Source organism: Lagopus leucura, unplaced genomic scaffold (assembly GCF_019238085.1).
Source record: "Lagopus leucura isolate 7727_CA_CO unplaced genomic scaffold, USGS_WTPT01 Super-Scaffold_100002, whole genome shotgun sequence".
NCBI classification, from domain to species: domain Eukaryota; kingdom Metazoa; phylum Chordata; class Aves; order Galliformes; family Phasianidae; genus Lagopus; species Lagopus leucura.
This window is the reverse complement of record NW_024962263.1, coordinates 53,327,706-53,341,662: the sequence shown is the minus strand read 5'-3', so window position 1 is coordinate 53,341,662 and position 13,957 is coordinate 53,327,706. Positions and strand designations below refer to the sequence as shown.

Sequence of the window (13,957 nt, the reverse complement as noted above, 5' to 3'; positions counted from 1 at the left end):
AGTAAGAAAACAGCAACTTTACTAATTTTTAATACTTATTAGAAAGAAAAGCAATATTTGTGAAGGCTTACATATTCGTACATTTTCAGGAAAAAAGAAAAAAAAGTGGAAGCATTTAAAAGGCAAAGTGCCTTTCCAGGGAATACTCCAGCAGGACTCTTCTGAAATTCAAATTCAAGGAGCTTCTGTTCAGAGTAGCTTTAAAAGCACGGGGGGGAAGGGAAGAAAAAAAAAAGGCAAGGAATACATTGGTTGGGATACTGATCTAATCCCTTTACCTCATGGGAAATGCACAGAGGTGATTGCGATATTCTCATGGCAGAATATCCATTCAGAACAAGAGCTTTTGCATCCTTCACTAACTTTGGCATCAAATCCCCAAAGAAACACAAAACTAATGAAAGCAATTTGGTCTTGAGGTGATCAAGGCATAACTCAAATAAAGGAATTTCATGATGTATGAATAGAAGGTCACAGAAGAACGCGTGATCATTTTCTGCTGTAAGGGGCAATGACTTCCTTATCTGACATTATAGTACAAGAGTTATTTTCTCTGGATTTCCTATACTTCCTTCGAGAGAGCACCAGATTAACATTACTGAGAAAAAGCAGAACCCTGCACACTGTTCAAAACATTTAAAGCATACTTTCTCTTTTACATGTCCAAAGTGATCTCAGACTTGGAATGCAAGAAGCACATCTAACTATGGGAACTCAGATTCTTATTAAAAAGTAAATACAAATTTTCTGCTAAATCCTTTGGCCTGCATTGAAAATCTTAGCCACCACAACTAGCAATATCTTTTCCAGTGTTTCTGATTTGTAACAAACCTGGTGGAAAAGGAGAATTGACTATGAGAACTGGAAGCTCAGCCACTCTTTCCCCTTCGTCATCTGCGAAGTTGCGGCAAAATGGAAATTCCAGAAGATTTTTACTTACTCTGTGTTGAAGTTTCACCTTCACAAAAAAGAAGAAGAAATAAATTACACACTTCTTTTGCTCTAGAGCAAACTGTAGCAAGGCATACTACTGTAAAGTATGGAGAACAAACATGCAGTCTCAATTCTAAAGAAGAAGAGGAAATAAATTTGTCTGAAATGTTTTTTTGTTTTTTTCCCAAAGCAACTTTTCAAAAGAGAAGAAAAAGATTTTTCCCAATTAAAAATAATTAGGGCGTTGTCAGCGTTCTTGCTGTAGAGTTTGTGCTACTACAGGAAGAACAAAATGATTTGGAATAGTTCAAAAAGCTTCCTTTAGTTATCTATTCGCACAGCACATGGAAGAAAATAAGTGTTGTTATGCCCATTTCAGCTTGTGATAAATGTTGATAAGTTCTAACATGTTTTTATGGCAGAATGTTTTCTCACTCTGAGCAATTGGAGGAAGAAAATGTGTTTCTGGGAAAAGCTGAAAAAAACGAAATCAAGCACTTTTATGGCCTGCATATGTCTGCATGTATGCATCATAGGAAATATATATTACTGAATATTTTTAATGTCTGTGAAATACGTGTGTAAGTGTATATAAAGAAATCAAAGGGTGATACTGAGCTAAGCAGACTAGTCCTGTTGCAAGCAAAGAGATTTTAATAATGAGGCTTCTTGTGCTATTACACTATCAGTGACATAAAGAGATAAAAGTTCATTATTCTAAACTATTTAAAGATACAACCAAGAAAATATATGTAAATATGTCTCAGATTGTAACCTGACTTTGAACAGAACACAGAAAATTCACTTATTGAAGAGATGGGGTTTTTTTGAATGGAATGTAAAATATAACTATATTGCTTTTATATTAACATCTATATTCCTGAGCAGTTTCTCAAAAATCAAGTTTCGTTTACTGTGCTTTATTTCTTCAAGAGTTGAAAGGCAAGAATAAAGATGCATTTCTTCAGAAACAATTTTGTTTATTATTATTTATTTATTTATTTCCCAGACATTATTTTATAACGACTTTATCTTCCTCCAAAAATTCAAGGGAATTACTTTGCAGATATGGTTCTAATTTGAATGTTGATTCCAAATGTGGAATTCTGAAGCACCTGCTTGTAATAGAAGGTGGAAATCTCAGCCTCTCTATGAGAAAAGACTTGTATAATCAAAATAAAATGGCATAGAAATGACCTTCCTGCAGAGTAAATCTAACTGGCAGTGCAAATATTGATAACGCGTCTTTAATACTAATCATTATTTGCAATCTCTTATAGGTAGTACCTAGTAATTTCATACAAGGATTGAACTTGTTCTGCAAAGGAATCCATGGAGTAACAGGAAATGCCTTTCTAAAACTCCTGCAAGATTATATTTTCCTTCTCTTGTCTTATCTGATAAAAATTTACCTATTTTCTTTTTCTACATAAATTATGTTGATATTTTTTTCTAACTCTTCTTCAAGCCCTTGTTATGAGCTAATGAAGTAAAGGAAATTAATAGATATCATTGCAACTGCAAAATTTCTGCTCTGATTTTTTTTCCGTGATCCACCGTCTCCAAGAAGTAGTTTTAATTTTATTGATGTATTTCTTAGATAATTATTTCATCTAGCTTATGAAGATGAAATTAACTACCTGACTACTGGTTAAATGTCAGGGGAATAAATTCTCTATTTAATAGCATGTAATTAAGATTAAAATCTTTTTTTTCTCCATTTTCTAATGAGAACAAAATGCAAGTATTAATGGGATAAAGTGTGACTGCAGTTTGAAAGATGACTCCTTCCCTTAAATTTGTATCTATTTTCCCAGTTTAAGAGGATAAAGATACTTCCTGCATAGGAAAATGCCACTGTAATTTTAGTATAATGTCAGATTTTAGCTTCAGTATCTTAAACATCAGAAGAAAGATTGTAACTCTTTGCTATTCACTTTTCTTTTTCTACGTGTCAACATAAATGGCAGATGTTTTCATCAAAAGGCATTTCTGGTGTCTCGCTTAATTGTTTGCTTTGGATCACTGGGTTCACAACATGTAACACTCAGTTTGGAATTACATAAATACTGCAATGCATGCCAGTGGCTCCAGTTCAAAAGTGAGACTGCAAGATGTGGTAAAGGTAAACCTTTATATGTATCATCCAGAAATCCTCTTAAGTTTACAAGCTTTTTGTTATCCAAAATTATTCTAATAAATATTTTGAACATTCTGTGAATTTACCACTCTACAAGCATTAAGTGTTAGCAGACCTGCTTATCTGTTTGATTAAAAAAAAAAAAAAAAAAAAAAAAAAAAAAAAAAGTAAGTTCAAAAGGAACTGGAAACTGGAATCAGTACTAACCACAGAACAAAAAAATTAAAAAAAAATAAAAAATCCTACAACAAATATCTGACCTACTACTGGCCCTGCCTGTGGCAGGGTTTTGGAACTTTATTTTTGCTTTAGTTTTTATTTTTTACCTGATGGCAATGCCAAGACTCTCCTTCTCCAGCTTCTTCAATTTCTAGGCGAACTTTAAATATAGTAGTGAATTTCTTGTTTAATTCAATTGAAGTCTCATAAACTTGCTTTTTTTTAAGGGATCCTTTTGGGAGTATGATTGAAGTACAGACACCTTTTCCGCCACAAACAGTTAGTGACATTTTAGGATTTGTGGAACTAGAAATATCACTAGTTGTGACAAAGACATCCCAAGTCCCTGTTGAAGAAAAACATTAAAAAATAATTAAAGGGTTTGCTGAATATCAAAAATATTACATCAATTTGTAACAGGCTGCTAGTGAATGACTAGCAAACCATTCTCATCTTTGCACTGGGCTAGTTGTGAAACATAACAGATTCAGTTATTATCATTGATATATTGTACATACTGAGGAACAAATCAGCCTTTCTACAGTGATAGTTGATTCTTTAGAGGTGGAACAATCCAGCAGAACTAGGCAAATGAGGCTGCCAGCTTCCTATTAGAGACTGAAGAGCCTTGCCAGTTCATTGACATTTTTCAGCCTATAATTGTTGCCTCTGATAATTTTAATCTTTTTCTCACTAACTGCCGCTCAAAAGCAGCACATTTTCTAAAACATAGTACTGGATATCAGGTTTTCCTTTGATCCAGGGTAATAACTGCATTCAAACTTTGAGGAGCTACTTAAACTAGATTATTAAAATTTGCTACATATAAACAAAATGCTGATAAGATAAATGGTTCAGTGCTTGAAATTTGATACTAAAGTTATCATAACAGCAAAGCATAAAACCTTATGGATTTCCTTTATAAAGAAGTGATGTTTGCTTAGACTAAAAATAGTCCCATGTAACAATATAGGGCTTCGGAAACTTTAGGTACACAGAAAACACTCAAACTTAGTAATTTTACATTAGGAAAAATATTGAAAAATTATCTTAACAGAAACAAAAAATTTTTAAGACTAGAAGGAATCTCTGAAGTTCATCTGGTAGAACCTCTGCTCAAGCAGGGATACTCAGAGCAGGGTGCCTGGGCCCATGTCTAGGCATCTTCTGAAGATCGCCAACAAGGTGATTCCACAGCCTCTCTGGGCAACCTGTGCCCATACAGGAAAGAAGTGCTTCCTGATGCTCAGGGGGAAACCCTTGTGTTTCAGTTTGTGCTCGTTTCTTCTTCCACTGACACAGGGCATCACTGAGAACAGAATGGTTCCATCATCTTTGTACTCTCTTTGAGGTATTTATATACCTTGATAAGATTCCCCCGAGCATCCTCTTCTCCAGGTTAAACAACTCCAACTCTCCCAGTTCATCCTCATAGAAGGAGATCTCCATTCCCTTTGTCATCTTGATGGCCCTGTGTTGGACTCTTTCCAGTATGTCAGAATCTCTCTTGTAGTGGGGGTAGAGCAGGACTGCACCCAGTATTGCAGGTGCAGCCTCACCAACACTAAGTAGACAGGAAGAATCACCTCTCTTGACCTACCTGCTATTCTTTGTCTAATGTAGCCAAGAATCCTGTTAGCCTTCTAAGCAGCAAGGGCACATCACTAACTCATATTCAACGCTTTGTGTTCATTGCCTCTTGTCTTGTCAGTGGATGATATTGAAAAGAAAATAATAACTTGTGTTCAAACTAAAAGTCAGGTTTGAAGCATTTAGTATTTTAAATATTCCATATGAATTAACTGTCACGTGGTGGTGCATAAATACTGCAGGCTGATAGCAGGTAGACTCACGAACTTCAGGATCAGATACTTTCACTTTAAAAAAGTCTCCCTAGCTTTAAAATGCTCTTAATGTTAATAGCCTATATGGAAAAATCAGTGTTATCAACAACATGCTTTACATTTCCAAAGAAATCCCGACTTCTACAGAAGGGCTTTGGTCACCTGGGCTGGTGTAGAATTCACCGTGATCCACTGAGCTCTGTTTTTGCAAAGTAAGCCAAAGTATGGATTTTAATATTTATAAATGTTTGTAAATATTTTGTAAACTGGGGATATTTTATTTTGAGCAATGGAAACAGTGATTTTCACTGTCCTATAAAGTCTTGCTTTCTAACCACAGCCAGCAAAACATTCTCTCTCCTTGTACAAATCAATTTAAATAAAACTGTTAATTTGCAGCAGATGAGAATCCATGCCATGAATTCAAGACTCTGTGAAGCTAGAAAAACAGCACTCATCTAAAATAACTTCAGAAATTATGATTTTAATGTTAACCATAAAAAGCTACGAGCTTCAGGTTTGTGAACATTAAATACAAATGGAAACAGTAACATCTACAAAAAAAAAATGAAAGTGAAATGAAAATTTACAGTATCACCTGTGACATAACTCACAGCTGTGGAGTCTTTCCACTTTCCACTTTCTAATTACCTAATAATTTCTCATAGAGCAAATACAATTCAATACTGACATTTACACAGATTAAATGTCATTATATTTCTCTTATGGGAGAAGATTTCTTAAAAGTATCATTTTTGTCTTACAATTTATTATTTGTTAACTCATTTCTTTTATTTCCTATTTGCTTCTGCTACTCTAACTACTTAAAGTTTTTCAGATGGAGATATTACCTTTGTTATTTACAAGTTGTACTTCTCCTTGCCATATAATTATTTTATAACCTCCTACTTCTTCCTCTTATTTTCCCTGTTCTTTCAGTATTTCAGACTAAGAACTGCTTATGTTGTCACTGACTGCATGAAACTCAAACTATATTTGCATTTCACATTTAGTGATTTGCAATAACTTCATTCCCACTAGTAATTTTTGATTTTGCTTCCCTTCCACATACTTTGGGGCATTAATGAAAACAGACATAAGATATTCAGTTTGTTTAGGGATTCTACCTACATCATCTTTAGTTCCACTTTATTGCTCCTGCATAGTCATCTATCTTTCCATATTTTTTTTTAAAGTAAATGGTTGAAGAACCTTTACTATTTGTTTTAATTCCTTTATAAAATGTGTCTCAGTTTGACATTTAGTTAAGTTCTGTTGTATCCGTATACTTTCTTACCTCTAAGGTATAGTGCTCTTTGCTGATCAGCCTTATTTCTAAATTCCTTTTAGTCTCTCTGCTTGTCTGTAATATTCTTCATAATTCTTCACAGAAGTATTATACACACTGACCAGAACTGATGTTGAATAGATTCACAATTGAATATAAATATGATTGTGGAATCTTTTTACATACCTACACTCAGACACTAGAAAAGGGTGCAAGATTTCTCACACCTTTTAAATTGTCAGTGAAAAGAGAGTTGACAGACCCTGATCAGTCCTGGGCTTTTGCTCTAAATACCTGTTAGGAGAAGCCTGCCTCACTCTGTGGATTATGTAGGGCACCTATGGAATTCTTGAAGTATTGTAGTACAGTAATTTCTTATTTTGAAATAGACATTACTCTAGCTGCTATGTAGCTTAACTTTCCACATTATTCTGTCCTGTTGTCTCAGTAATAGCATTTTTGTATTTCCTAAAATGATATAAAATATCTGTTACTGGACAAGGTACAGGCAGCTAAACATAAAAATATGTACTACAGCCATGTCTGCAACAATATAGAACTCTAAACATAAAATGGAATAACCATGAATATAGAAATCAATAATGGTCAATGTACAAAATTATTGATTTAGAATACAAATTCACATTTTCAGATTAGTTAAACTTCACATAATTTGGTCTAGCACTTCTGAGTCAAACTGCATAAATGGACCCAAAACATTTAACACTTCTTAAAAAAATGACAAGATGTGTCAGAGAGCTAAGAAATCCAGTCCAACAGCAAAATGTAAAACACTTATCAGGTTTGGTGTTTACATTATTTCTGAATTTCAATCCTTTTTTCATTAAATTGAAAAGGATATTGGGTCCAGGTCAACTAACTTTGCCATTTAAGTAAAACTCATGCCATTTAAGTAAAAACGAAAACTGCAAAAAAAAAAAAAAAAAGCAAATGCTTTTTGCAAACATATGAACACACAGGAAAATCTCATTCTGCTATATGAGTTTCTGTATTTCTTCCTGAGATTTCACCACTGTTGTAGGAGCCTTCTGCTCTGCACTGATTGCCATATGGAACAACCTACCTCTTTCTGCTTCAGCTTTTTTCAAGCCTCAACTAAACACACACTTTGTTGCTCCCATTCATTTCATCTCTCCGTTCTGCTAATTATAATTCTACCTACCAGGTCTGGAAAGTGTTTGGAGAGATAGTTTGAGAGATACAACTTACATTTAAGGTATATTATTTTTCTATTTTGGTTTTAGTCTTAAAAATAACCTGAAAAATTATCATTAAAACAAAAACCAGAAGTAAATTTGATGATTTTGAGTCTTACCGTGAATCTTTTCTGTCAGCATTTCATTCCTGACTTTTCCGAGAAGTCTCAACATTCGTTCCATCTGTGCATCACCAACTCCACTGTCTAACCATTGCCGGCAAAGAAATATATATTGGCTATCAGTCTTGCCTGATTCATGGATGACAATTTGGTCCAAGTACCATCCAGCTCCATAACCAACATTACTGTGCTCAACAAGCACTTTGCTTAATTGTCCAAGGTCTACTGCTCTCACCTCGGAGATACTGACCTGAGAAGTTAAAGATAAAATCAGCTGCATTAAATTGATTAAACAACATGTTCCATCTTTTATCTATAGGAGCATGTTTGGAAAGACATACTCTTTTCAATACTGAAGTATCTTTTGATTTCTGACAGAAAAGAAAGATATTCTGATATTTTGAAATTTACATTTGGAGACAAAGAAAATATGTGGATCCTTGAATGTATGCATTATTTTCTTTTTCATGATTACTGCATCCCAGGCTGTATTAGGAAAAGTATCCCACTAGTACACACTGGAAAGAAATCTCAGATCTTCTGTAAGATCTCTCAAAACTTAACCTGTTCCTTGTAACTGAATCAAAGGGAGTCCTCGAAAATTCAGGACTGGTCTTGTAAATTGAACTTGGTTTAAATAAGGCATTTTATTAAACAAAAAATGTCAAATTACTTTATATTCTAAGTTTTCCCATTTGAAAAAATGCTGTATTATTCAAGTCTGAACTGAAATACTGACAGCGTAGATGACTATGCAAACAAAAGGATGATACTGACATTAGAAACTATAAGCAAGGCTGTGCACGCATACAAGCAAGAATTTATGTGCTCTTTGGATGTAAATAGACATCTGTTTAAATATTGCTACAGCTAGTAGCAAACAAAAGCTAAATGGCAACTGCACTAGTGCATGTTGGGATGAATAAATTATATGAGTGAGAGAATGAATGTGTTCTGTGCAAGAAATAATACAAGCGGGTGGGTAGATACATGGGCATGAGTGTGGGTGACATTAAAAAAAAATGCAGATGGATAGTAGAAACAGATGCTGTAATTTTTATTTGTTGCCAACCAATTTGCCACCAGGCAGGAAAAAGCATGACAACCAGAAAGCAACAAAAAAGAGATGATTTTTAAAAATTATTGTGTCATCTGGTCCATTCCCTTGGCAGTGTTGAACTACTTTCCACAGTGTGCTCAGAAAAAGAAAACATCAGAGTTATTCTTCATATCACAGCCTTAGAGCTTCCATGATTACCTCGTTATATCCTTGAATGCATATACAGCCCAAAATAAGATACAGCTGGGAGAAATATCTTGTAAATAACTTTTTGGTAACACTCATTGCCTTTTAATTTTATTCTTTATAATTCCAAGCCAAATATCATTTTCGTGTCATCTACATGACCCTTGACTTAGAGGAAATAGCCTGTACTGATAATATTCATGTTCTTTCACAGCTAACTCTGTCTGAAAAAGGAACCTATCATTAGTCTCATTCTTTGTGATAATAATTAACAGTCAGTGTCTAATTGTGGTCATAATCACTCATTGTTATCAGTGAATTCTTGTAATAATACATTAAATTGCCTACTCCTTCAGTATTAGCAAGAATGTACTTTTGGTTGATGCCATTTTTTTTTTTTTCTACTCAGTATAAAGGCATTTGGAACTGCATTAAACACACTACCGAGAATGTAATTAATGAATGACAACAGGATTTTATTTAAATTGACTTACTTTAGACAGAGAGTAAGCTAGGCAAAATTACAATGCCCACTTATTTAACCCATTAAACTGGTGAAAAAGTGAAGACATGATTACTTGAATGAATACAAACTAGCTGTCCTTTCCATAGTCACATATTTGCTTATACTTTGTGATATTTTTCTGTCTTACTAGTTTTTTTTTTTTATTTTCCAGTCTTTATCAGTCAAGAGAAACCCTTTCTCTTATATCTCAGTTTTCCTTAACTTTGTCTTCTTTGCCTGTCCACTCAATATTTTCCAGGGATACTGTCTGTAAGTACGATTTGCTCTTAACATCTCTTCCTTCCACCTTTTAGATACTGTCACTATATCCTCATTCCAACATTTTTTATTACTGTATTTTTAATTAAAAAAACCATAATATTGCAAGTAGTATGTCAGATAACAGATGCATCTAGTACTGTTACTAACAGTTGTCAATAATATTTTCCTAGGGAAGAGTAGAGAAAGAGGGCAGATATAGGGAGAAAATTCTTAAACATAAACTCTCTCAGGCTTTACCATTGTGGTTCAGAGATTTTCTGAGCCAGAGGTTATGCCTTTGCACTTAACAATTTTTTTCCACTAAAATCATAGAATCATAGGGGTTGGAAGGGACGTCTGGAAATCATCTAATTCAACCTTCTTGTTAAAGGTTGCCTACAGTATATTGCACAGGAAAACGTCCAGACAGGTTTAGGATATTTCCAGAGATTCCTTAACCTCTCTGGGCAGCCTGTTTCAGTGCTCTGTCATTCTCATAGTAAACTTTTTCCTTTGTTCATATGTGCAATATCTTTTTGCACCAACATGCATCTGCAACATCTTGTAGCAGAAATTAAGACAGAATAATGATATACTGTGTAAAAATCCACCTCTTTTTGTTTTGAACTTGTCACCTGCAGTTTTCATTTAATGTTCTTGAGCTCTCATATTTCATGAGGAAGTAGGATTACTGATTTTCTCATTTTATTTTTTTTTACTTCCTGTCCCTTCATCTCAACATCCCTTTTCCAGGCTAAACAGTACTTGCTTGTTTAATCATTCCTCGTACGAAAGATGCTTTCATAGAATCATAGAATGGCCCAGGTTGAAAAGGACCTCTAAGCTCATCTATTTTCAAGCCCCCTGCCATGGACAGGGTCTTTAGTAAGTAACATATATTTTCCTCAGGTTATACCATAGCATAACATCAGTACCTGTTCTTGACAATAACAACAACAAAAATGTCTGTGAAAAAAAGCAATAAAATGAAACATTTTAAAAAAACAGTTAAGGAACATAGCTAACTACTAACCTGTCCTTTTTCAAAACATGAGTGTCTTAGTCTCCTTTTGCAGGAATCTCCCTGCTCTCCAAATATAGTTATAAATACGTCTGCGTCAGTTCCTGATGCAGGCAACGTTCCTGTATGAACTCTGACTGAGTAAAGAACTTCTGTAATGAAAAATCAGAGACACAAAAACATTACCAAATCAGCATTTTTAGCAATGTAATTACCAATCATTATAAAACAGGATATTCAAGACCAAGAACTGAAGCTTTTGTACTTGACATTAATGTTTTGTCTGTTTCTAACTTTGCTACTATCTAGGAGAAATGGTGACCATCAATTAATTTGTTAAGGTTCAGCAATTTATTTGGATATGCATCGTTATTATTCAACAGAAAGGACAGCTTGCCATGACTTGCTGATGAGTTATGTAGTATGTATTGCTTGAGACAGTAGGACAAAGGATTTTTTTCTTTATGGTTTCTGTGAACACTGTGAAGATTTTAATGTTGTAATAGACTATTATGATCAAGTTAGTTAGGTGGCAAATGCAAAAAAGTTTGAAGTATTTTAACTAAGAAGATGGACTATTATGAATGAGGTTTTTTTGCTAAATATTGTTTGCAATGTAGTCAGAACAAAGGAAAATTTTATCATATTTTCAGATGCAATGATTAAATGAAACAGAGCTACTGGAGCAGAAAAGAGGTTTGGAGAAAACTTCAACAACTTTTTTTTTCTTTCTGTGAATCATGCCATTATGTCTATACACGTGCTTTTTTAAAATCCATGATATTGTCCCTCACCTTATGTAAATCAGTCTTTTTCTGAACATTTCTAATTTCCAACATTTTCTAATTGGGTTTTACAGGTTTCAGAATTTCAGATTAGTGCTTAGACTAGTGAAAACAAAATGTCAGTTGCTTTAAAACAGATTAAAAACGTATGAGCAATACATGTTACTAAAGACTCTGACATTCTGAATGAATATTTAAAAATCATTTTGAGTGATTTGTTTTATAATAAAATGCTTTATATTCTTGCTCATTGTGCTTATTCCATTAAATAGTTCACAACTTTGTATGAATGTGTTTATGTATTTCTTTACATACTTATTCTTTGTTCAGCAACATACCTCTGAGTGGCGCTTTGTCTGGTCTGACTGCTGCTAGCTCTGTCACAGTCTCAGATCCATCTTCTCCAAACAGATACTGGGCTTCAGTGGGAAAGCTCAGTTCCTGTTTAGTGTCCAGATCTTTCAGCCTAAGCTGCAGAAAAAAGTAGAAACACATCTGCTTCTCTGAAATACTGTGCTTTTTATTTCCACTTCCAAAGAAACCATCTTCTTCCTATTTATAACACATACAATCTTTGTAAAGATACCTCATTCTGCATAAGGAGAGCCACAATAGTGCCAGCCCCTGATTCTGTAGCCTACTTATATCTGCATATATATGGCACAGATACTGGGAACACTTGTAGGAAACCAAGTTGTAGTTTAACCTGCTGACTTATTCCCAGCCAGTTCATGAGCAGCAGCTGCCTCCTCACATCCAAGTGTCCCAGCTTTATTGCTCAGCATGACACTATATGATATGGGATATCCCTTTGGCCCAACAGTAAAAGAAGCTGAAAAGTTCTTGATTAATGTAAGCACTACTCAGCAGCAACTAAAGCATCAGTGTACTCTCTTAAATCCAAAACATGGCATCATACCATCTACTGTTAACTCTATCTTAGACAAAGCTAGGACAGAGGTGAAAGATATAGATTAAATTGTCTTGTATATACTTGCAATTTCAGAATTTCAAATGAATAACTACACTTAGAGCACCATTATATTATATATGTTATATGTTGTTATATGCTACTGTAATATGTTGTTATATGTTATATGCCCATTTGTTTTGCCAAATTTTATTTGTTTAGATGTGACTTGCAGTATTACAGCTAGGATCTTCAAAGTAGGCAGGAATTAGGTATGCAATAGCCTTTGGAGTTCCCTGTAGTAATTATGGCATTTGAAGAACGAATTCCAATAGGAGGAAATACATCATGGACACTGGCAAATTAGGCTCCAAGTCTGTGTGCTTAGAACCTCCAAAGCAACAAAGGAAGCATAGCTTTGGGAGCCTAGTTTTTTAGCTCCTGTTGAAGTCATCGCAGAGATCTGGTTCACAAGAGGGAAATCCGGGCTGTGAACTTAATTCTAGGTCAAGTGATAAAGTACAGAATAAAAGTGTAACAAGCATATGCAAGAACATTTCAGGTAACTATAATATTCAGGACTCAACTTCAGTAATATCTAAGAACTGCAAGGCTTTGGAAATGGCTTATTGAGACTCTGTGAGACTTCTCTTTGTACAGAAATATTATTATCAGGAAGAGATGGAAAAGGAAAAGGGAAGAGGGAAAATTTAATGTCACCGGCAATTGAAACTCTTAGGCAGAGATTCCCAAATTTACTTCCACTGCTAATGCTTTTATCTCCTATCAGTAATAAAATTATACTAAGGGTTAACTGAACATCTAAGCAAGTACCTTTCAGAAATTGGATCCATTAAAAAAAGAGAAGGGAAAGGAAGGGAAGATGTGTAACTTTATGAAGTAAATTTCTGCAGCAAAATGTACCTGACAAGCTCTTTCTAGTCATAATATTGCATCTATGTGTTTTATCTCCCAATCATATAGTATTTCTATATTCTTTAGAAAAGTAAAAATGATTTTGTTTTATTTTGGAAAGGGAGAAAAACTGCTTTGAAGTAAGAAAAAAAACCAGCTCTTCTATAGTGTATAAGTCTTCAAAAGTTACAGGAAAGTTATGTTTTAGCTAAACTTTGATAATTTTCTAAAGAAGTTTACAGAGTACCATAGGAAATCAGAAGGAAAACCTCTTATACACTAAAACTGTTGTAAAAATCAGAACAGACAAAAGATAGAGTAGCAAAAGGAACACAGGGATTTTATCTCTGTTTTATACTTCACAAATGCATTTGTATCTGTTTTTGTTTTTGCGCGTGTGTGAAATTTCTGAAATGTTCATTATTATTCCTTTCATTTAATGAGAAAATAATGAAAATGATTCTTTTTCCTTTCAACTAGGACTTGGTTTGACCACTGATTCATAGCAAATTTGCACATATTGACTGACTCCTATAGTTTTCTATTTCTGT

At 34.1% G+C, this 13,957-nt stretch overlaps 1 protein-coding gene across 1 annotated transcript in view; it reads right to left on the bottom strand.

The window, feature by feature from the left end:
- Positions 1–13,957, bottom strand: part of RP1 (RP1 axonemal microtubule associated) — a 218,102-nt gene that overhangs the window by 29,796 nt on the left and 174,349 nt on the right. The window contains exons 46-50 of the mRNA XM_042869486.1: positions 11,920–12,052; positions 10,809–10,948; positions 7,761–8,013; positions 3,400–3,638; positions 832–958 (exon numbers count right to left, since the gene is read on the bottom strand). Coding sequence (XP_042725420.1) covers positions 832–958; positions 3,400–3,638; positions 7,761–8,013; positions 10,809–10,948; positions 11,920–12,052 — 892 coding nt within the window. The remainder of the gene's footprint in view (positions 1–831; positions 959–3,399; positions 3,639–7,760; positions 8,014–10,808; positions 10,949–11,919; positions 12,053–13,957) is intronic.